The sequence below is a fragment of the Monodon monoceros genome, unplaced genomic scaffold (assembly GCF_005190385.1).
Source record: "Monodon monoceros isolate NGI ecotype Baffin Bay Population unplaced genomic scaffold, NGI_Narwhal_1 Super_Scaffold_21, whole genome shotgun sequence".
Classification (NCBI taxonomy): Eukaryota; Metazoa; Chordata; class Mammalia; order Artiodactyla; family Monodontidae; genus Monodon; species Monodon monoceros.
The window spans coordinates 79,924,021-79,946,132 of record NW_021703778.1 but is presented as its reverse complement, the minus strand read 5'-3'; the positions used below and the strand labels follow the sequence as shown (position 1 = coordinate 79,946,132).

Here is a 22,112-nt window from a genome sequence, read left to right as displayed (position 1 = left end):
GTAGGTCGTTTTCTTCTGTCGTGTTTCCCATGTAGAGAAGTTCCTTTAGCATTTGTTGTAGAGCTGGTTTGGTGGTGCTGAATTCTCTTAGCTTTTGCTTGTCTGTAAAACTTTTGATTTCTCCATTGAATCTGAATGAGATCCTTCCTCATAGAGTAATCTTGGTTGTAGGTTCTTCCCTTTCATCACTTTAAGTATATCATGCCACTCCCTTCTGGCTTGTAGAGTTTCTGCTGAGAAATCAGCTGTTAACCTTATGGGAGTTCCCTTGTATGTTATTTGTCATTTTTCCCTTGCTGCTTTCAATAGTTTTTCTTTGTCTTTAATTTTTGCCAATTTGATTACTATGTGTCTCGGCGTGCTTCTCCTTGGGTTTATCCTGTATGGGACTTGCTGCGCTTCCTAGACTTGGGTGGCTATTTCCTTTCCCATGTTAGGGAAGTTTTTGACTGTAATGTCTTCGAATATTTTCTCAGGTCCTTTCTCTCTCTCTTCTCCTTCTGGGTCCCCTATAATGCAAATGTTGTTGCTTTTAATGTTGTCCCAGAGGACTCTTAGGCTGTCCTCATTTCTTTTCATTCTTTTTCTTTATTCTGTTCCACAGCAGTGAATTCCACCATTCTGTCTTCCAGGTCACTTATCCATTCTTGTACCTCATTTATTCTGCTATTCATTCCTTCTAGTGTATTTTTCATTTCAGTTATTGTATTGGTCATCTCTATTTGTTTGTTCTTTAATTCTTGTAGATATTTGTTAAATATTTCTTGCATCTTCTTGATCTTTGCCTCCATTCTTTTTCTGAGGTCCTGGATCATCTTCACTATCATTATTCTGAATTCTTTTTCTGAAAGGTTGCCTATCTCCACTTCATTTAGTTGTTTTTCTGGGGTTTTATCTTGTTCCTTCATCTGGTACATAGCCCTCTGCCTTTTCATTTTGTCTATCTTCTGTGAATGTGGTTTTTGTTCCACAGGCTGCAAGATTGTAGTTCTTCTTGCTTCTGCTGTCTGCCCTCTGGTGGATGAGTCTAAGAAGCTTGTGCAATTTTCTGATGGGAGGGACTGGTGGTGGGTAGAACTGACTGTTGCTCTGGTGGGCAGAGCTCAGTAAAACTTTAATCCACTTGGCTGCTGATGGGTGGGGCTGGGTTCCCTCCCTGTTGGTTGTTTGGCCTGAGGCGACCCAACACTGGAGCCTACCGGGCTCTTTGGTGGGGCTAATGGCAGACTCTGGGAGGGCTCACGCCAAGGAGTACTTCCCAAAACTTCTGCTGCCAGTGTCCTTGTCCCTTGGTGAGCCACAGCTGCCCGCCCCCCCTCTGCAGGAGACCGTCCAACACCAGCAGGTAGGTCTGGTTCAGTCTCCTATGGGGTCACTGCTCCATCCCCTGGGCCCCGACGCACACACTACTCTGTGTGTGCCCTCCAAGAGTGGAGTCTCTGTTTCCCCCAGTCTTGTCGAAGTGCTGCAATCAAATCCTGCTAGCCTTCGAAGTCTGATTCTCTAGGAATTCCTCCTCCTGTTGCCAGACCCCCAGGTTTGGAAGCCTGACGTGAGGCTCAGAACCTTCACTCAAGTGGGTGGACTTCTGTGGTCTAAGTGTTCTCCAGTTTGTGAGTCAGCCACCCAGCAGTTATGGGATTTGATTTTACTGTGATTGCGCCCCTCCTACCGTCTCACTATGGCTTCTCCTTTGTCTTTCGATGTGGGGTATCTTTTTTGGTGAGTTCCAGTGTCTTCCTGTCGATGATTGTTCAGCAGTTAGTTGTGATTCCAGTGTTCTCGAAAGAGGGAGTGAGAGCATGTTCTTCTACTCTGCCATCTTGAACCAATCTCTGAATTCTCTTGATAAAGGTATTTCTCTAACTGTGCTTTAGCTCTGGGTACTCCTCACCCCCACTCCCATTTTTTTTCTGTTCTCTACGTGCCTGAGACCTCCTTCCCATGGCCAGATTTTCTTATGGCTGGCTCTTTCTCAGCACTTAGGGTCAAATGTCACCTCCTCAGAAAAGCCTTCCCTCAACCATCTCCTTCTGTACTTCCAAAAATATTTATTGCATACCTTCTATGCGCTAGGCACCTTGCTAAGCACTGGGGCTGCAGCAATGCACATGGAGTGTATTTTCTGCTGGGGGATAAAGACAAAAAATTGGATGAACTCATATAGGGGAAAGTGCAAAAAATTAAAAAAAACAAAAACAAAAACAGGGTAATAACTCAGTGGGTGTTAGGGCAGAAGGCTCAAGGAAGGGGGGTTGGGTTTAAGGATGGGAGAGTTCCCAGGAAGGAGGAGACCATAGTCCCCATTATGTTACTTACCAGCTGCCTGTTCTGGGGCTAATTGATTAACCTTGCCCATCTGTAAAGGAGGATAATGATAACCTCTTGCCAGGGTCATGGGAGAATTAATCAAGCTAATGAGGGAAAGCTCTTAGCTCTCCCTGCTATGGAGCCCTCCCCCACCTCCCCCCCCATTCTCATTCTCATTCTTATTCTTATGGAGAGGCCTGGCCAACTCCTGTTTTGCTGAAGGCCATCTCTGTGGTGGCCAGTCCCCCATTGGCTTTAGTCTGTTGCTCCCACTCTGAAGAGCCCTTTCCTTCTTTCCTACCCTCCTCAGGAACATTGGGACAGAATACCACCAGGAGCTGGGAGGTAGTCCCCAGAGGGCAGGTGTTCCCCATGTCTCCTATCCTTGATCAGTGACCTAAGGCAGATTCACTCCCAGGCCTCCATTGCCCAGGAGACAGAGAATCTGCAGCAAGTGGGATTCTCTGCCCAGTGGTCACAAAAGAGGAAATTAACCCAATTACCCAGCTCTAGTCTGGGCCAGAACCCAGATGAACTGATAATCTGATAGAAAGTTTGCAAAATTAGATTATACTTTCCCTGGGGGCCCTGGTGGCCTAGGAATTCTTCTTCCTCTGATGGGAGTTATCACTGAGCGTCAGGTAGCCTGGGTTGCTAGTCTCTGTGCCCTGACCACTAGCTTGCTGTGTGACTTGGGGCAAATGACTTGCCCTCTCTGGCCTCAGTTTTCTCACCTGCAAAATGGTCGGTAAGTCCCCTTGTGGTTCTCACATGCTAAGAGTTCTCTATGTATGTCTTGTTTTCATTCATTCATGTATGACTTTTGGGGTGCTACAGCCCAGGATCTCTTCTCCCCTCAGCAGTCAGAAGGTGAGTCAGATCACAGCATGCCCCTGAGTAAAACCCTCCATGACATATTAGCTTATTTAGAATAAAATCCTCACTCCTTCCCTGACCATAAGGCCTTGCCTGATCTGGTGCCAGGTCACCTCTCTGATCTCGTCTAGTAGCCCTCCAACCCACTCTGTGCTGGGCTCCACCTGCATTGGCCTCTGCTGTCCCTCCAGGGTGCCAAATTTTTTCCTGCCTCCGGGACTTTGCACTTGCCAAGCCCTCTGCTTGGGGTGCTTTCCCCAAGTTTGTCCCAAGACTGACTTTTATTTATTTATTTTTATTTTTGAAAGTTAATTAATGTATTTTTATTGAAATATAGTTGATTTACAATGTTTCAGGTATACAGCAAAGTGATTCAGTTTTATATATGTGTGTGTGTGTGTGTGTGTATGTTTTCTTTTACAGATTCTTTCCCATTATAGGATATTACAAGATATTGAATATAGTTCCCTGTGCTATACAGTAGGTCCTTGTTGTTTATCTATTTTATATATAGTAGTGTGTATCTGTTAATCCCAAACTCCTAATTTATCCCTCCCCACTCCCTTTCCCCTTTGGCAACCATAAGTTTGCTTTCTAAGTCTGTGAGTCTGTTTCTGTTTCATAGATAAGTTCATTTGTATCAGTTTCTTAGATTCCACATATAAGTGATATCATAGGATATTTGTCTCTTTCTGTCTGATTTCACTTAGTATGGTAATCTCTAGGTCCATCTATATTGCTACAAATAGCATTATTTCATTCTTTTTTATGGCTGAGCAATATTCCATTGTGTGTGTATATACCATATCTTTATCCATTCATCTGTCAGTGGACAGTTAGGTTGCTTCCATGCCTTGGCTATTGTAAATAGTACTTCTATGAAAACTGAGGTAGATGTATGTAGCCTTCTGAATTAGAGTTTTCATCTTTTCTGGTTATATGCCCAGGAGTGGGATTGATGGATCATATGGTAACTCTTTTTTTAGCTTTTGAAGGAAGCTCTATAGTGTTCTCCATACTGGCTGTACCAATTTACATTCCCACCAACAGTATAGGAGGGTTCCCTTTTCTCCACACCCTCTCTAGCATTTATTATTTGTAGACTTTTTGATGATGGCCATTCTCACTGGTGTGAGGTGATACCTCATTGTAGTTTTGATTTGCATTTCTCTAATAATTAGCGATGTTGAGTATCTTTTCATGAGCCTGTTGGCCATTTATATGTCTTCTTTGGAGAAATCTCTACTTAGGTCTTCTGCCCCACTTTTTTTTTTCTGGCTGTGTCAGGTTGTTGAGGCATGTGGGATCTTCCGTTGCGGTGCGCGGGCTTTTCTCTAGTCGTGGCTTGCGGGTTTTCTCTCTCTAGTTGTGGCCCTCGGGCTCCAGGGCGTGTGGGCTGTGTAGTTTGCGGCATGCGGGCTCTCTCGTTGAGGCACGTGAGCTCAGCAGTTGTGGTGTGCGGGCTTAGTTGCCTTGTGGCACGTGGGATCTTAGTTCCCCGATCAGGGCTTGAACCCACGTCCCCTGCATTGGAAGGCAGATTCTTTACCACTGGAGCACCAGGGAAGTCCTTTCTGCCCATCTTTTTTTTTTTTTTTTTTTCGGTACGCGGGCCTCTCACTGTTGTGGCCTCTCCCGCTGCGGAGCACAGGCTCCGGATGCGCAGGCTCAGCGGCCATGGCTCACGGGCTCAGCTGCTCCACGGTATGTGGGATCTTCCCGGACCGGGGCACGAACCCGTGTCCCCTGCATCAGCAGGCAGACTCTCAACCACTGCGCCACCAGGGAAGCCCTCTGCCCATCTTTTGATTGAGTTTTTGTTTGTTTGTTTTATTGAGCTGTACAAGCTGTTTGTATATTTTGGAAATTAATCCCTTGTCGGTAGCATAATTTGCAAATATTTTCTCCCATTCCATAGGTTGTTTTTCGTTTTGTTTATGGTTTCCTTTGCTGTGCAAAAGTTTTTAAGTTTAATTAGTTCCCATTTGTTTATTTTTGCTTTTGTTTTCATTATTCTAGGAGGTGAATCCAAAAAAATATTGCTATGATTTATGTCAAAGAGTGTTCTGCCTATGTTTTCCTCTAGGAATTTCATAGTATCTGACCTTACATTTAGGTCTTTAACCCATTTTGAGTTCATTTTTGTATATGGTGTTAGGGAATGTTCTAATTTCATTCTTTTACATGCAGCTGTCCAGTTTTTCCAGTACCACGTATTGAAGAGACTATCTTTTCTCAAGACTGACTCTTAACCCATAGGTCTCAGATCAAATGTTACCTCCTCCAAGAAGTCCTCCCTGACCATCCTACCCATATCACCAAGTCCCACCTCTACCCCCGAGTCTCCCTCTCATCCCCCTAGAATTAAAAAAAAAACAACTTTTAAATGAAGTGTAATATCCACATGCACATGCTCACGTATCTTAAGCAAATACGTATCGCGTATTTTCACATACCAAACACACCCATGTAACCAGCACCCACATTCAAGAGAAAGAACATGAACAGCATCCCTAGAAGCCCCCTCATGTTTCTTTAGACCCCCTGCTTCCTCCCAGGGTAATCGCTATCCTCCTTTTTAACAGCACAGATTAGTTTGGCCTGTTTTTGTGTTTTATATGAATGGAAACACATGTGCATCCACTTTAGTGTCTGGCTGTGTGGGTCTGTGAAGTTCGTTCATATTGCAGAGGGTAGCAGTAGATCAGTCATCCTCACTGCTGTATGACCCTGTTTTATTCACAGCACTTGTCACAATCAGAATTTATGTATTTGTTGGTATTTTTAAAATCTGCCCCCACCAGGGAGTTAGTTCCATGAAAGCAGGGACTGTCCTTGTCATGTTTATCCCACATGGTGGGAGGTCAGTAAAGAACCATAGGATGAAGGCCTGCAGGACACTGCCCAGCTGGCTCAGCATTTGGTGGGCATTGTGATGGAGACAGAGCTGGACCAGCATCAGTCCTACCCCTGAGCTCACAGGTCACAGGAGAATTCAGACAGGGAGGGCCAGCGCTGAATGAGGGCCACTGAGACAGTGTTGGGGGCAGAAGTCTCTTGCAGGGGCAGGCAGGGAGGGTTGGGGGCTGTGAGCTCTGAGCTGGGCTGTAAGGATTCATTCCATGAGCACTTGTGAGCACACCTTGTAGGAAGGGTTCTGGTTATGGGGAGGCCTTGTCTGGGCCTTCAGGAAGGCCAGAGCTAGAGGGGCAGTGAGTGACAAGTGCTAGAAAGTGGATTCACCAGGACAGGGGCCCAGGGAGTGTTCCAGAGAGGGCAGTTGGAGCCAGGGGAGGGGATACCACTGAGGCCAGGGCGCCGAGATGCTTTCTGGGAGGCAGCTGCCGTCCCCTTGGTTGAGCAGCTACTATGTGCCAGGCTTTTTACAAGTATCATCTCTCCAATCCTCCGACTCCCCTGTGAGGCAAGAAGTGTGATCCTCATTCGCACAGGAGGGAACTGAGGCTCAGAGAGGGGGCTTGCCCTATGTCCCACAGCAGAACCAGGAGTTGACCCCAATGCTCCCTCTGTAGAGCCTTTTTCCCTGTGGTGCTCTAATGACAACTCTCCGAAAACCTGCATGTTTGGGGATCCACCCAAGAGAAAGTAGTTATTGGTGGAAGAGGGTGACAGGTTGGGGATATATTTTCTTTTTCTAAAAAAAAAAAACAAAAAATCTCTTTACTATTGTTACTACAATGAAAAAGTAGCACTTCCACAGAGAGTTTTCTACAAATGACATGGCCAATGTTGGTTTTTCCCTTTGGGATGACTCCCCCCGCCCCCCCAAGTGAGATTACAGATGGCAATGTCAAGGGACGTGGGTCATTTTGGGTTCTTGCTGTGTAACCCCCTCTGGTTTCCCATTTCCACGCCCAGTCTGGGCCACTCAGCCCCTTGCTTCGCTGTACTAGGAAGATCTCAGGAAGCCCTGGAGAGCCCAGAGGAAGTGCAGAGGTTGGAAAGCAGGGGACAGGAGGTGGAGGCCATGGCGAGAATGGCCTGGCTCAGGAGCGCCCTCTTGGAACTGCATCCCCTCCTCCCGCAGAGTGGCTGTTTTTCAGCTTGTATGGCTGTAGTACCATTTGACTCTTGTAAACCATGAACACGTATTACTTTGATATAAATGCAAATTAAATTGTAAAAGAACAAAAACCTTTGCAAATTTGACAGGTGAGAAGTGCTCTGCAGTTGCTTGGATCTACATCCCTTTAATTACTGGCAGGGATGTACATTTCTCAAATGTTTCTGCACTCTCTGTGTTCTCCCTAAACTCTTGGTGTCTGCTGCCAGGAACAGTGGCATGGTTGGAACCTGGCACCTGAGGGCAGACCTCCTTTCAAGTCCTGCTCTGCCAGTGACTGTGTAACCTCACACAAGTGACTTAATCCCCGTTTTTCTTGCCTATAAATTGGATAGTAATAGCTTCCCTCATAGGGTGGCTCCAGGGTTAATAGAAAATTCATGTAAAGCATCCCTCACTTGATATAGGGTGGGAAATTGTACTTTACCAGTAGCAAGAGATCAGCATGCCTTGGGCAGTAGTCTGTATATTTTCCCAAGAGATTGGCTGTCTTTGTCCAGTGGGGCTGCTAAAACAAAATGTCACAGACTGGGTGGCTTATAAACAACAGAAATGTATTTCTCACAGCTCTGGAAGCTAGAAGCCTAAGATCAAGGGTGCTAACATGGTCAGGTGAGGGCCTTATTCCAGGTGGCAGACTTCCCATTGTGATTGTATCTTCACGTGGTGGAAGGGGCGAGGGAGCTCTCTGGGACCTCTTGTATGAGGCCCATTCATGAGGGCTCCAATCTCATGACCTAATGACCTCCCAAAGGCCCTGCCTCCTAATGCCATCACGTTTGGGTGTTAGGATTTCAAAACATGAATTTTGGAGGGACACAAACACTCATAGCAAATGGCAAGGTTTTAGTGAATTGGGTTGGCAGCTGTTGCTGGATAACTTCCACTGTGATGAACACCAGTTTACAAAGCACTTTCACATGTATCATCTTAATAAATCTTCACAATATCATGGATCATTGTTTAAATCTCTTATTTACTAAGGTTATAAAGCTCAGAAGGATCAAGCAATTTGCCCAAAGGCATGCAGCTAGTTCTAGGCAGAGCTGGGACTTAAACCCAACCAAGCCGACTGCAGAGTCTGTCACCCACTCCATCACTGTGTGGAGCTCACCTTGAAAACATCTCTAGATCCTGAACCCAGCCAGGCCAGAGTGGTAGCTAAGCTTAGCCAAGCCTGTGGGTCTTATCTTTACCACTGAGTGTTGGAATCGGTCATTCAGATGGTTAGCAGTTAGGCCTTTGTGGGTTCTTGTACATACATCAGGTAACTTATATTTCTTCAGTTTTTGTTCATTTCTTTTGAGACCTCCCTTCTCCATCTCTGACTTCCACTGTGGACTGGTGGCTCTCTTGGCCTTCTAAACAGTTGTGATTCTGAAATTTTCCTTTACTATTATTTTTGAGACTCCCTTTACCTTACATTTGTGTTGGATCACCTGTTTCCTAGTTCCCAGGTCTTTCTTATAGCTTACCTCCTCATTTTGGTGGGGCACATCCTCCAGTAACTTTCTGAGAAAAACAGCATAGAAGGTAAATGTCTTGAGACCTTCCATATCTTAAAATGACCTTATTCTACCTTCACACTTGATTGAGAGTCTGAGAATTGTGTTCTCTGTTGGAAACCACTTTCCTCAGAATTTTGAAGGCATTGCTCTGTGGGCTTCTAGCTTATAGGGTTGCTGTAGAGAATTCTGGTGCCATTCTGATTATAGAGTCTTTGTGACCGTTTTCTCCCTGTCTCTGCAAACTCTGGAAACAATTTTCTCTAGTTCCTACAAGTTCTGGTACGTCAAGATGTTGTGTCTTGGTGTGGGTCTTTTTAATCCATTGTGGTGGATGCCAGTAAGCTCTTTCAATCTAGAAACTCATGTGCTTCAGTTCTGAGAAAGATTCTTGTATCATTTATTTGATCATTTTCTCTGATCTCGCTAGGTCTCTTAATTTTTGATGTTAGATTTAGGGAATTTTACAATATGGAGAAATGTTTGCTTTTCATGTAGGCACATCTATTAACTATTTTGCCTACATATTTTGCTATTGATTTCATCTTTAAAATATCCTTCCCAACCCCCAAATTATATAACCAATTCCATTTTTAATGTTGGCAATAGCAATTTCAGAATAAATTTCATGCTGTTTTTATTCATTCAAGCTCCACTTCAGGCAGCACAAGTGCGAATTTGTTGGATAAATAAAGGAGTGAAGTGATTTATTGATTAAAAAAGAGAAAAAGAAAAATGACCCATGTAATTTATTTTATCCAGGATCTTATTACCAGCAAAGATTCTGATTTTTAGATGTTGAAACAAGTATTTTCTTTACAAAAGTTAATAAAAATATGTGAAAAAATTGTTACAGGATAAATAATGAACAGAAAGAGCTCCCAAACACTCAATAAATATAGTAGAAAAGCATAAAAAGTTTTCAAATTATTTCCAGACACAAGGATATGGAACACTCATTGCTGAAACAAGAGCATGAAGAAGAAGAAAAAAACACAATTAAAAAAAAAAGGGTAGGGGGGAGGGTGGACTTCCCTGGTGGCACAGTGGTTAAGAATCCTCCTGCCAATGCAGGGGACATGGGTTCGAGCCCTGGTCCGCGAAGATCCCACATGCCGTGGAGCAACTAAGCCCGTGCGCCACAACTACGGAGCCTGCATTCTAGAGGCCGTGAGCCACAACTACTGAAGTCCGCACGCCTAGAGCCCGTGCTCCGCAACAAGAGAAGCCACCAAACTGAGAAGCCCGCTCACTGCAATGAAGAGTAGCCCCCGCTCACAACTAGAGAAAGCCTGCACGCAGCAACGAAGACCCAACACGGCCAAAAAATAAAATAAAATAAATTTTAAAAATATTAAACAAACCACCAAGGCAATCATCAGGCTACCGAGTATGGGGCATTAAGAGATCTAAGGATGGTTAGGGTTGTGCCAGGGTCAGGCTGGGGGCACAGCCTCCCACACAACAGTCTTCCCCTGAGATCTACTAGTTTTCAGCCCCTTAGGACCCTGGCCCTGCGGGAGTTTGTGGACTAGATGTGAAGACAAGATTTGACTGCAGGGAATAATGTGATGGGCATTCTTAAGGGTCCCTTTGGAAATCAGCATGGCTCTTGGCACTTGTCACTTGGGAGGTTTTCCTAAATGAAAGCCATGGTGAATTCCTAGTGAAGGGTAAGTGGCCCACTTCCCACACATCTAGCTGTCTGACAGACTTAGAAACAACTCCCAAAGAAGGAGCCGGGAAGGAACAGATCCCTTGATGCATAGAAGCTGAAACTGGCAATCTGGGAGGCAGAGGTGTGTAGTGCTCAGGAACTTGGGTGCTGGGACCTTCAGCAAACTACCTAACCTCTCCGTCCTTCAGTTTCTCCATCTGTAAAATGAAGATAATAGTAGTGTCCACTTCATGTTGGAAGGAGGATTACGTGAGACATTGCGTGTAAAGCATAGTGCCAACACATGGGATACAGCGCTCACTCAATATCACAATTAGCCTCTGTCTAATCATCATTCTCACTGCCCAGATGGCTGCTGGTGAGACAGTGGAAGCCAATCTCGGACCTTTATGCCCTGAGCTGACTGACAGCTCGGGAATCTCCATGTGGACGATGTCCATGACTCCTGTGGTGGTGTCCCTCGTGGCGGTGTAGGGGCAGGCACCCCTCCTAAGGCTGGGTAGTTGGCAGGCAAAGGCCGCAGTGTTTCAAAGTATGGGAATATATTGAGAACACCCATGTCTCCAGGGCTTCCAGAACAATGGCTAAGCAGGGCCATGGTGGCAGCTCATCATCCCCTTCCAAGTCAATCATTTTATGCATTTCCAAGACCAGCTCTTAGCCCAGTTCCTGTCCCACAGAGGGGGCTTTTTTGGGGGCATCCCTGTTTAGCAATCTGTACCCTAAATTAGCATTTAAAGTTATTTTCGCAGTTCTTGCAATTTGCTGGGGTGGAAGGGACCCATCAAAAATAATGCCCTTAATCTGCACATGCCCTTGACAGCAATCCCAGTTCCAGGACTTTATCCTACAGATGTACTCACCCATATGCACAGAGGATAGTCACAGCAAGAGATCAGAAACAATCTAAATACCTACCAGTAGGAGATGGGTATAATGGCGTATACACATAATGGAATGTCAACCATCCAACATTTATATGAATAATTGAAAATATCTACTGAACGTGTATTATATGCCAGCGATTGTTCTAAGTGCCTAGGTTACATTAGTGAGCAAAACAAAGATTTCCTGCCCCCATGGAGCTTACATTCTGGTTGATGTGCCACATGCTATTAAAAGACCGCGGCAGGTCCATAAGTAAGGAGGCTGGCCCAGCTTCCATCTCCGAGCTATACTGTTAAATGAAAAAAGCCAGGTACAGAGTGTATATGTGCCACCATGCGTGTACAATGTAACTTTGTGTTTGCATAGAATTTTTCTAGAAGGATTCAGGAGAAACAAACAGTGATGGCCCCTGGGAAGGAGCATGGAGGGACTAGGGGTCAGCTTTGGGAGGGAAGAGTTACTTTTCACTGTTTATAAAGTTTGAATGTTTATCCTGTGCTTGCCTTACCAAAAAATGCAAAATAAAATACTAAAACAAAAGGGCTTTTACTCTGCCAAGTGCCTGCCTTCAGACTATTTAGTCGTCTAGACCAGAGTTTCTCAACCTTGGCACTATTGACATTTGGGGCTGGATAATTCTTTGTTGTTGGGGGGAGCTGACTTGTCCACTGCAGGATGTTTAGCAGCATCCCTGGCCTCTACCCACCCGTTGCCAATAGCACCCTTCCCATAGTTGTGATAACCAAAAAAATGCCTCCAGACATTGCAAAATTCCGTGGAGGCAAAATCACCCCTGGTTGAGAACCACTGCTCTAGAAAACTGTGAAATGGGGGAGTGGGAATCACTGTCTCCATTAGACAGATAAGAAAGTTGAGGCCCAAAGAGGTTTTATAGTATTTAAAAAAATTATATACCTCATTTTTTCATTGTTATCTATTCATTTATGATTTTAAATATACAGTGCTCTACTGTACTTGCATCTTTTTAAGCAATCTATTAATATATAAGTGGATATATAGAAGCAGAATGAATTTAGTTTCTTATTTAGTTTGATCAGTTTCTGGAGTGTTTTAGCTAAGTTAAATCTTACTGGAGATGTTGGGCTACGTAGCATAACAATCATTTAAAAAATAAACAAAATACTTCTAACAAGATTTGGCAGGGGGAAACTCCAATCAGATACTTGACATTCTGGTTAATTACATGTTGAAATATCAAATCTCTTGCTTTGTTCAAAATGTACACTTTACCTCCCAAATTTGGAGCTGGCTGGCCTTATTTTTCCGGTTGGATTGTTATTTGTGTCATGAGGGCAGGACTAAACCTCGCATTCTTTTGTATCCTGTCGTGTCCAGTATGGCTCCCGAGGAGGCTTAAAATGAAGGCAGCCCAGCAGGGTGTGAACAGAGTAAAGGCCAGGACCTGGGACGCAAATGGAAACAGGTGAGGACTGTTGTCAGCTGATGCGTTTGAAAACACAAACTTCTAGGCTGCCTTTCAGAAAATCCTCTAATCTGTGTTTGGCCCTGGCGGCTCACCAAAGGATCGAGGACAGCAGGTTGTGGTGCTGGCCGGGGAGGACTGTGTGTCCCCTCCCCAGATCCTCTCCATCTCTGGGGCTTACTGTGCTGGGGGCTGGGATCACAAAACAAAGAAGACATGGCCTGAGAGTCTCACAGTGTGGTGGGGTGGACAGACACATAAACAGACAACAGCAGTGCAGTGTGATTCGTGCCATGATGGGGGTGGCAAAGAGTGCTCTGGGGACCCTGAGAAGGGAGTGGGGGAAGACTTGCTGGGAGAGGTAACAGATAAGCTGAGCCTGAAAGGACAGGTCTCAGATGCACCAAGTGTGTGCCCATCTCTTCCCTTTTACCTTCACATGCCTGGTAAATGTCACCTCTTCGGAAGGCCCTCCTTGACTGACCCCTTGGAAAGTAGACCCTCTAGCCTCCCAGTTTTATTTTCTTCATAGCCCCTCTCAGCAGCTGGTCTTGTTTATACCTGTCTACTAGCTTGTGGCCTGTGGCTCTCCTCCAGAGTGAGAGTTCCAGAGACCGTGATCCTCTCATTCACTGCTGTGGTCCCTGTAAATACCCAACACCTGTGGGGTGAAGAGGAGGTTTGCCAGGCAGACGAGGGTAGAGTTGAGGAGTGGGGAGGGGGAAGGCACCTCTAGAATGCATCGGGCAGGTCAAGGTGACAAGGACTGAAAAGGGTCCTATGGCTCTGGCACCAGGGTGGAAGATGGTGGAGGGGGTGAGTCTGAGGTGCAGATGGGAGGAGGAGAAATCTAGATAACGCCCTGGAGAAGTTACACTGAGAAAGGGAGCAGAGATGTGCGGTGGGAACTAGAGGGACCACTTGTTCATGGATGGGTATAATCATGATCTTTAATAGGAGGGAGACCAGAATGTTTTTAGACTAAGGGTCAGGAACCAATGGAGACCAAGGAAAGAGGGGAACCCCTAGAGCAAGGTCCTAGGTGAGGAGGACGAGGAGAGGGGAGGGGAGCACAAAGGCCTGGTGGAAGCCTTTGTCTCTGACCGCTGGAAGGTGCCTGGTCCATTGCGTTCAGAGGGAGGGGAAATGCATGGGTGCCAGTTACAGATGCTTGGTGCACAGGATGGGGGTGTGGGGGACAGGATGTGGTGGTCTGAACTGTCCCTGTCACTGGCAGCAAGGCCAACTGCTGTTAGGGGCAGGGGAGAAATGGAAAGTGCTTGGGTAGGGGCCGGGGGTCGAGCAGTGAGTATGGCTAGGGAGGGAAGTAGGTGAAGCCAGGAGGGGCAGGTAGGTGGGGGGAAGAGGCAGGTGACAAGAGGTGAGTAAGGAAAATACGTAGTGTGATTGTGAACGTTCAGGGAGGGTGGGAAAGACATCAGGGTGTGGTGTGAGAGTGGGGCGTCTGATCTTCAGATTTCAGAGTGGGCAGTTGGGGATGATGTAGCCCAGGCTGTGGCGGTGAGGGCTGGTGGCTAAAGTGCAGGGAAGGGTCATTAGAGATGAGGAGGTCAAGGAACTCTGTAGCCACATGCCACATGGGTCCCCCAGGAGGGCAGCAGGGCTTGGGGTGAAGGAGCCAGAGGGAGCTTCCAGGAATGAGGGAAAGTGCATGTGAGATTGAACAGGGAGGAGGTATGTGGGCAGCAGAAGGCAGGGGGGTGGCTACACAAAGGCTGGCCAGGGGAAGAAAGCGGGCCACCACTGTCCTGAGGAACAAGAGGTCGACCAGGTTTAGTGAAGCAGGGGGTGGAGGGTGGGAGTGCTCCTTGACAGGGGCGGGGGCTCCTGGGAGCATCGGGGGAGGGAGCAGGAAGCCAGGATCAGGGCTGCGGCCACGGAAGGACAGATGGCCTGTGTTTGCAGCGGAGGATGTGAGGCTGGGGTTGGCTGGCCTCCAAGCTCCCAGGGGGCCCCTGCTGAGAGTCTGTGGGCTCCAGCCCGTGGGCCGAATGCTTTGCTTCCCTCCAGGCAAACACACTTGGAAAGGAGTCTGGACATGAGGAATTGAGAGACCCCGCCCCTCGTGGGAAACAGCTGCCCACTTGGGAAGAGTCTGGGCCTCTCTCTCCACCTGGCTTTCGAGACCCTGGACCCTCGGGAGGCCTCCGTGTCCCTTTTCCTCAGAAGGGCAGGCCTGCCTAGCCCAGGGAGCACACCGAAGGGCGCCTCCTCGAGCACAGTTTAGGGACAAGGCAGAAATTCCAGAAATTCCAGATTCTTTGGGGGGCCTTGGGGAGCTCAGGTCGGGAGGGGCCTGCTCGGCTGCACCGCCAGAGGGCGCCCTCGGCCCGGTGGGCGGCCAAGCGGCCGTCTGGGGGCGCTACCAGCTCCCTGCCCCAGCTCCGCCCTAGAGCGGTGGGCCGCCGGCACCGGCCCCGAGTGGCCCGCGAGGGCGGGGCCAGGGCGGGGCGAGGCCGAGCCGGAGCTGGAGGGCGGGCCGGGGGCGGGGGAAGGAGCCCGAGGGGCGGGGCGGGGGCCGGCGACTTCTCTCCCTCCCTCCCTTTCTTTCTTTCTCTCTTTCTCACTCTCCGGTCTTTTCTTTGCCTCCGCTGCCGGCCGAGGGGGCGGGCTCTGCAGCCTTTGTTGCCAGCGGACTGAGCGTAGCCGCCCGCCGGGCCGGAGTCCGGGCCCGGGACGCCGGGAGCTGCACGCGGGTCGGGCATGTCCTGAGCCGGACCCGGGACCGGGCAGCGAGCGGACGAGACGAATAGTGTGCGCGCGGGATCGCCCAGCGGCCGCCCGGCACCGGCCATGCCCGGCGGCCCGAATCCCCGCAGCCCCGCGCTGCTGCTGCGCCCACTCCTCCTGTTCCTCTGCGCTCTGGCGCCCGGCGCCCACGGATCTGTACCAGGTGGGTGGTCGCCCCGCCCCGGCCGGCCGGCCGGCCCTGCCACCCCTCCCCGCTTCCCCAGCCTCGGTTTAGCCCCTTCTCACCTCTGCAAGACCCTGTGCCCGCCAGGTTCTGCCTGGAGCTGTCGCGCCCCCTGGTGTTAGTGACAGGGGTGGGGTTGGGGCCGCGAAACCGCGCCTCCAGGGAGCCTTCCCTGGCCCGCGACTCCGTTACCCACCTTGCCTGTAGCCGGAAAGAGCCTCTTACACGCTCTTCGGGCTCCAGTTTCCCCACCTCGGGTACCGCAGAGCGCGTCTGACTCTCCCGGGGATCTCTCGTCGGAGGAACTGGACGGAGCGTGGCTTCACGCGATGGATTCAGCTTCTCGCCCTCCTCAGTGCGCCTCGTCTGGAAAGCAGGCTGGCCAGGGTGCTAAGGACGAGGGCTCGGGGTCGCAGGTCTACGCGGTCCTCCGCCGCGCTCCCTCCCCGGCCCCTACCCACCGCCTCTAGGTGCCTACCGGCCCTCGGCGGCTCCCCGGGCCGGGTCTCCCGCGGTCCTTGCGCTTCCTGCCTCCCCCTCCCCCAAGTGTGAAGGCGCCTGGAGTGGAGCGGGGAGAAGGAGCTTCTTTCCCCAGCCCTGGGCTTGTCTCTCCCCGCCCCGGCCGGCTGGCCTCCGACGAGCCTCTGGCCCGTGTCCAGAATCTTGCTCCGCCGCCGTCCGCCGCCGACCGCCGGGCCGCGGAGCTCCTGGAGCGTCCGGAGTAGACGGCCTGGGAATTTAGGAACAGAGGGTGTAGAGGACCCCTGGCCTGCCCCTCAGGGAGCTCCTGGTCTCATGGGGGCGGGTCGAGTAGTGGGGAGAGCCGTTCTGGCGAGGCAGACGGGAAGGTTTTGTAGGAGAGGAGGGGCCTGAGCTTGGAGGGACTGGAAGGATGGATGAACTTTGGATGGGCTGGAAGGGTACGTGTTGGGGGTGGGGGTGCATCCCGGCCGGGCTTGGTGGAGGGAGGTGGCTAGATTAGGCCTGCGTGCTGGGCCTGGGGGAGACCTGCCTCCCCAGCAGAGGGATTGTGGTTGGGAGGCTAGAAAAGCATATGGGCCGGAACGTAGGGGACATTTAAACCAGATCTTGGGGGTTGGGGGAGCCGTCGAGGGGAGCAGCTGATGAAGGCAGTGTTTTAGGGAGGAGGCTCCCTATCTAGCAGCAATGTGTAGGGGATAGAGCAAACATCTAATGAGAAATACCATGTGCCAGCCTCCCTAGTTTTTATTTCTCATCAGCTCCACAACAACTCTGCAAGGTGTGTGATGGAAAGTCCTTTTATAAATGAGGAAAGAGGTTCAGAGAGGAGAGTGACCTGCTGGTTTGGACTCCTGGGCTACTTGGGTAAAGCCTGTGTTTTCCTTCTGTCCAGAGCTGGGGACCAATGAGGAAGAACCAGGTGATGGGGATGAGGGAGCAGGAAAGTGGTTACCCCAAGGAACTGCCCCTGAGCCTGAACTTGGGTCCAGGCCCCCTGGCAGCTGTGGGAGAAACGTGGGGTGGGGGAGTCCCCTGTGGTCAGGGTCCCCTTTACTTCTACTGCAGACCAGACACATGTATGAGCTTGCCCATTTTGTTAAATGGGGATAATGGTATCTACCTCCAAGGGTTTTTGTGAGAATTAAGTGAGATGCTAAATGTGATTGTTTTGCACAGAGCAGAGAGCCTACCACGTGGTGGCCGTGATTTTTATTAATCTGCCAGGCAGACCCAGTAAGATCAGGGAGTCCTTGGTGTGTCCTGTAACTTGAACCTGCCATTTAGGGTGGGGCGAGGCAGGCACCCCTCCTATCTAATCTGGGTCCCCCTTCAAGGTGAGTGTCTGTCTCTAGGACTCCCATTGCTACGTAGCATGGGGCTCTCCCCAGTCTGCTCCTGATCAGGATCCCTGATCCTGAGGCTGCTGAGCTTTGTCATTTTCTTTGGACTTGCCTGGGATGTAGACCGGGGCCCCTGCCCACTGAATGCTACCTTCTTTCAGGCCAGAGAACTTATCTTGGGCTCACTTTTAGGAAAATGTGACAAACCAAGGACTTGTTAGGATTGCTGGGACTGGAGCAGGGGCCATCAAAACACTGTATCACACATGTGATCTCTATGTGTGTGTGCACACATGTACTTGCAGGCAAGTGAGGACAGACTCAAGGAGGAGGGTGTGTGTGTCACACACACACACACACACACACACACACACACACACTGGTTATTTTTTCTCTTTGGCATGAAGTGTGGGTCGTTTGAAGGGCTGGATTGTAACTCAGGTACTCGATAAGGAGGTGAGGGTAAACACCATGTTGGCATTTCTTTGGGAAAAGCTCCAAAGTGACGGTTCTGTCACCTAGGGGTGATATTCAAAGTATTCAACACCCATTGTGGCAGGAACTCCGTCCAATCACACCCTGGCAGGACAGTCTCAGCCATAAACCACTAGTAGTCCCTGCTCCCATCCTGCTGTAGATTTAGCTCTGTTGGCTCAGCTCTGATGCACCCACAAACCAGAGACTGGAACCTGCAATTACCCTTTGCTGGCACTGGGTGGTGGTAGGTTCAGCCATCACTGTCGCTACCAGGGGTCAGCTGTCGGAGACGTTGAAAGAGTTGTTTATTTTTTAACTCACTCTGTCCTCGTTTAAAAATATTTTAATGGCAAAACAATACAAATTGACTATTGAAAATGAATGCAGAACAAAACAAGAAGATGAAAATTATTGCAGTAAAAGTGGTAACATCCTGTAAGTATTTTTAAATTTTCGATTAAAAAATATTTTATTACACCATTAGGCAAAGAGATAAAACAGGTTTTTCAGGAAATAGCTAAGTATACCTTAGAACTTCTCTTGCTAATTTTCAGTCATAACTTAGTTCACATTCGCTATATGTTATCTACTGTTCTAAGCACTTACGTATTAACTCATTGAATTCCTACACAACCTAAGGTATGATTATTATCATACCCATTTTACAGATGGAAGGGCCGAGACTGTGCGGCTGAGTAATTTACCCATGGCCTCACAGCTGTAGGTGGCAGAGCTGCAAATTCAAACCCAGGCACTCTGTCTCTAGAGCACATTAATTCTAATGCCTTTCACCTGCAGCATATTTCTACTTAGCCCCATTACATTTTTGAACTTAAGAGGATGCTTCTGTATAAATCACTTGAATTTCTGTCTTGCAATAATTTCCCAAGGTCTGGAGCAGGGATTGTCAACAGGACCGCATGACCCCGAGGTCATGGATCCCTCCCCAGGGACACTGTTGAGCTCTTGGAGCCATTTCTCCCCAGTGGTTCCAATTCCCCAGCCACATACATACTACCCTCTCCCACCCACACACGTTTGATGACACTGCTGTTGCCTAGAAGTATGCCATGTAGCTTTCGTTTTTCTGGCATACTGAGCACTTCATGGCTGGTTAGCGTCAGCACTCCCAGACCTTCAGCTTGTCTTTAGCAGCGTTGCCTGTGATGGTTCATGCCCTGGGAACTGCTGTTAATACTCATTTAAAACAAAGCCTTGGAGTGTGGCTGTTGTCTTATTCTCCGTCTATTTGCCCTGTGACCCTCCTTAAGTTTTCTGACCTGGATTCTCTGAGCAGTTGAGGAAACTGAGGCTCAGCAAGCTTAAGTGACTGTCTAGGCCACACAACTATTAAGTGGCCAAGTTGGCACCTGAACCTGGGTCTTCCTATGTTTAAAGCCCATACTTTTGACAGTGCATTATTTTGTCACTCCATTGTCTCTCATTTCACAAAACACACACCTGGGCCAAGCTTCTTACTGCTTGTTCCCCTCACCCCTGGCTTTTTCCTACTTCTCTGGGGGTCTACCACATGGTGTCCACCACCAAGATGCCCTCCCCATCTTCACGCTTAAATACGTACCTGTATGTCAAGGGACATTTCACATGTGCCCCTTTAACGAAGATTTTCTTCATCCCCGTCCATCTGTGGGGTATCCCCTCCCCTCTCTTGGACCTTCTCAGCACTGTGCCAGGGGTAAGGATCACGAGTGCCCTGCACCCATTTCTCTATTCTGAGGGATGGACCAGGCAGGTAACATAACAAGGCTGGTGGGAAGACATTTTTCTCGAAACATGGGGCTTCTTGGCCCACCCCTTGTTTTCCCATTTTTGTTAGAGATTCAGTTCTTTACTGAATGAAAGACAAGTGTGAAGCTGAGGGCAAAGCTATATTTAGCTACAGTGTTGAGAACACCATAGGGAGTGGTAGAGACTGAGGCAGATGGGGGAGCACAGGCCCTCTCTAAAGGGCCACTTTTGACAAGTGTGAATTTAGGCCTGACAGGGATGGATGATAAGACTTTAAGCTGAAAATGGAGATTTTTATACAAAATTATGTGATTTTTTTAAACACTAGCAACTGATTAAATACTTTCCAACATTTTTGCCAGCCCAACAAACCACGCCACCCCTCCAAGTCAATACACTGACAAACAAAAAACAAGTCTGCCGGCTGTGGTTGTGGAGTTGCCATCCCAAATGCCCTTATTAGGATGTCAGAGCAAGAAGTCTCCTTCAATTATCCAGCCCAGTGGCTTTCAAATGCCAGCCCTGAAATGGTTACAACAGAATCCCCAGAAGGTTTAGAAAAATACAGAAAAAAATACAGATTCTGGGGCCTCAGAGCCCTGGACCTATGGAATCGGAATCTCTGGGCTGGGTCCTGCACAGCTGCAGTTTTTCAGAGCTCTCCAGGTACTGCCGATGTTCAGCCAGGTTCACTTCCAGTGAGGAATTTCCTAACTTCCTTGATGATCACAGTCTCCTGAGGCTCTTGGTAAAAACACAGCTTCCAATGGACTTGAGGACACGGGGAGGGGGAAGGGGAAGCTGGGACGAAGTGAGAGAGTGGCATGGACTTATATACACTACCAAATGTAAAATAGATAGCTAGTGGGAAGCAGCTGCATAGCACAGGGAGATCAGCTCGGTGCTTTGTGACCACCTAGAGGGGTGGGATAGGGAGGGTGGGAGGGAGACGCAAGAGGGAGGAGATATGGGGACATATGTATACGTATAGCTGATTCACTTTATTATACAGCAGAAACTAACACACCATTGTAAAGAAATTATACTCCAATAAAGATGTTAAAAAAATTTTTTTAACAAACCCCAGAGCTTCCCAGTCCTGTTTCCTGGAGATGCTGATTCAGTGGATCTGGGGCAGGGCCTGGGAATTTGCTTTTAACAAATTCTCATCTGAGATGTCTGGAAAATCCTTGCACTGGTGCCTTCCTGAAACTCAGAGACAGGGAAAATTTGTCCAGAGCCACACGGCAAGTCACCCCAGCCCACCCTGCCTCGCTCGGAGCATACTCTTAGAGGACCATGCCCTGATGGCTGGCCTGCTGGGGCAGTTGTGGGCCGCGGGGGATGTCCTCAGCAGGGGGGCACACCACTGGCGTGTGCAGGGCGCTTTACACGTGGTTTGACAGGAGACAGATTGGAGGGCAGTTTGGGTTTCTGCGGCCTGGCCTGGATGGAGCTTCAGGCTGGGCTTGGCTTCCCTTCCAGCCCCAGCAGTGACCACACAGAGAGCCCTGTGGGACAGCTGCAGGGCACTCAGGCATTCTTGTGGCCTCGAGGGGTTATTGTCACGAGCAGCCAGGATCCCAGGAGCTGAGCATAAAGCCAGTTGATCTGGGCAGGACCTGAAGCTGGGAGACACTTCACATGGGCCAGTTTCCTACCTGTACCTCAGAGCCTGGGAACTGCAGAGAAGGAAAAGGGGGAACAAGAGCACCAGCCCTGGGGTTCCCGCCCACCCCCAGCAGTGCTGCTCTTATGTGTGTATGTGTCCACATGAGATTTCTTTTGAAGACTAGGTCTGGTGGCCAAAATAGTTTGAAAAACTTGATCTGGTCCAACTCCTTACGTTGGCGAAGGGGAAACTGAGGCCCAGCAAGGGACGGACTGCTGAATGTAGAACGATGTTACTGAGAGATTGAAGCCATTTGGGAGACTTTATTACTCTCGCTGTGTGGGTTTAAGCCAGTCTCTGCACTTCTCTGAATGTCTCTTTGCATTCTCCAGAAACAATCTGGGGACTCTACTGCAGGTGTCCTAACCTGGATCTGCAGCCATAGAGACCTGGGTAGAATTCAGAGGATCCATGACCTTGGATGGGAATATATTACATCTTTAATTTTTGTAACCTTGAAGTGAAATGTAGCATTTCCTTCAATTATAAATATTAGCAACAAATCACAATAGTGTTGGCAGTATCTGTGATTTTGCTACCAATAGGAAAAGCAAAATATTTTATCTCAATACAGTTGCAGGTATCTTGAAATAAGGTTGACATTTATCACTACTTCTAAATCACCATAGTTGTTAAATTTGCCATTAGATCTTGTTTAGTGCATTACTAAA

General features: G+C 48.6%; 1 protein-coding gene across 2 annotated transcripts in view; it reads left to right on the top strand.

The window, feature by feature from the left end:
- The first annotated feature begins 15,400 nt into the window (after window positions 1-15,400).
- ADAMTS7 (ADAM metallopeptidase with thrombospondin type 1 motif 7) overlaps window positions 15,401-22,112 on the top strand; it is a 57,464-nt gene continuing 50,752 nt past the window's right edge. For both annotated transcript variants that reach the window (XM_029236378.1, XM_029236377.1), the window contains exon 1: window positions 15,401-15,699. In XM_029236378.1, coding sequence (XP_029092211.1) covers window positions 15,600-15,699 — 100 coding nt within the window. In that variant the 5' untranslated portion in view covers window positions 15,401-15,599. The remainder of the gene's footprint in view (window positions 15,700-22,112) is intronic.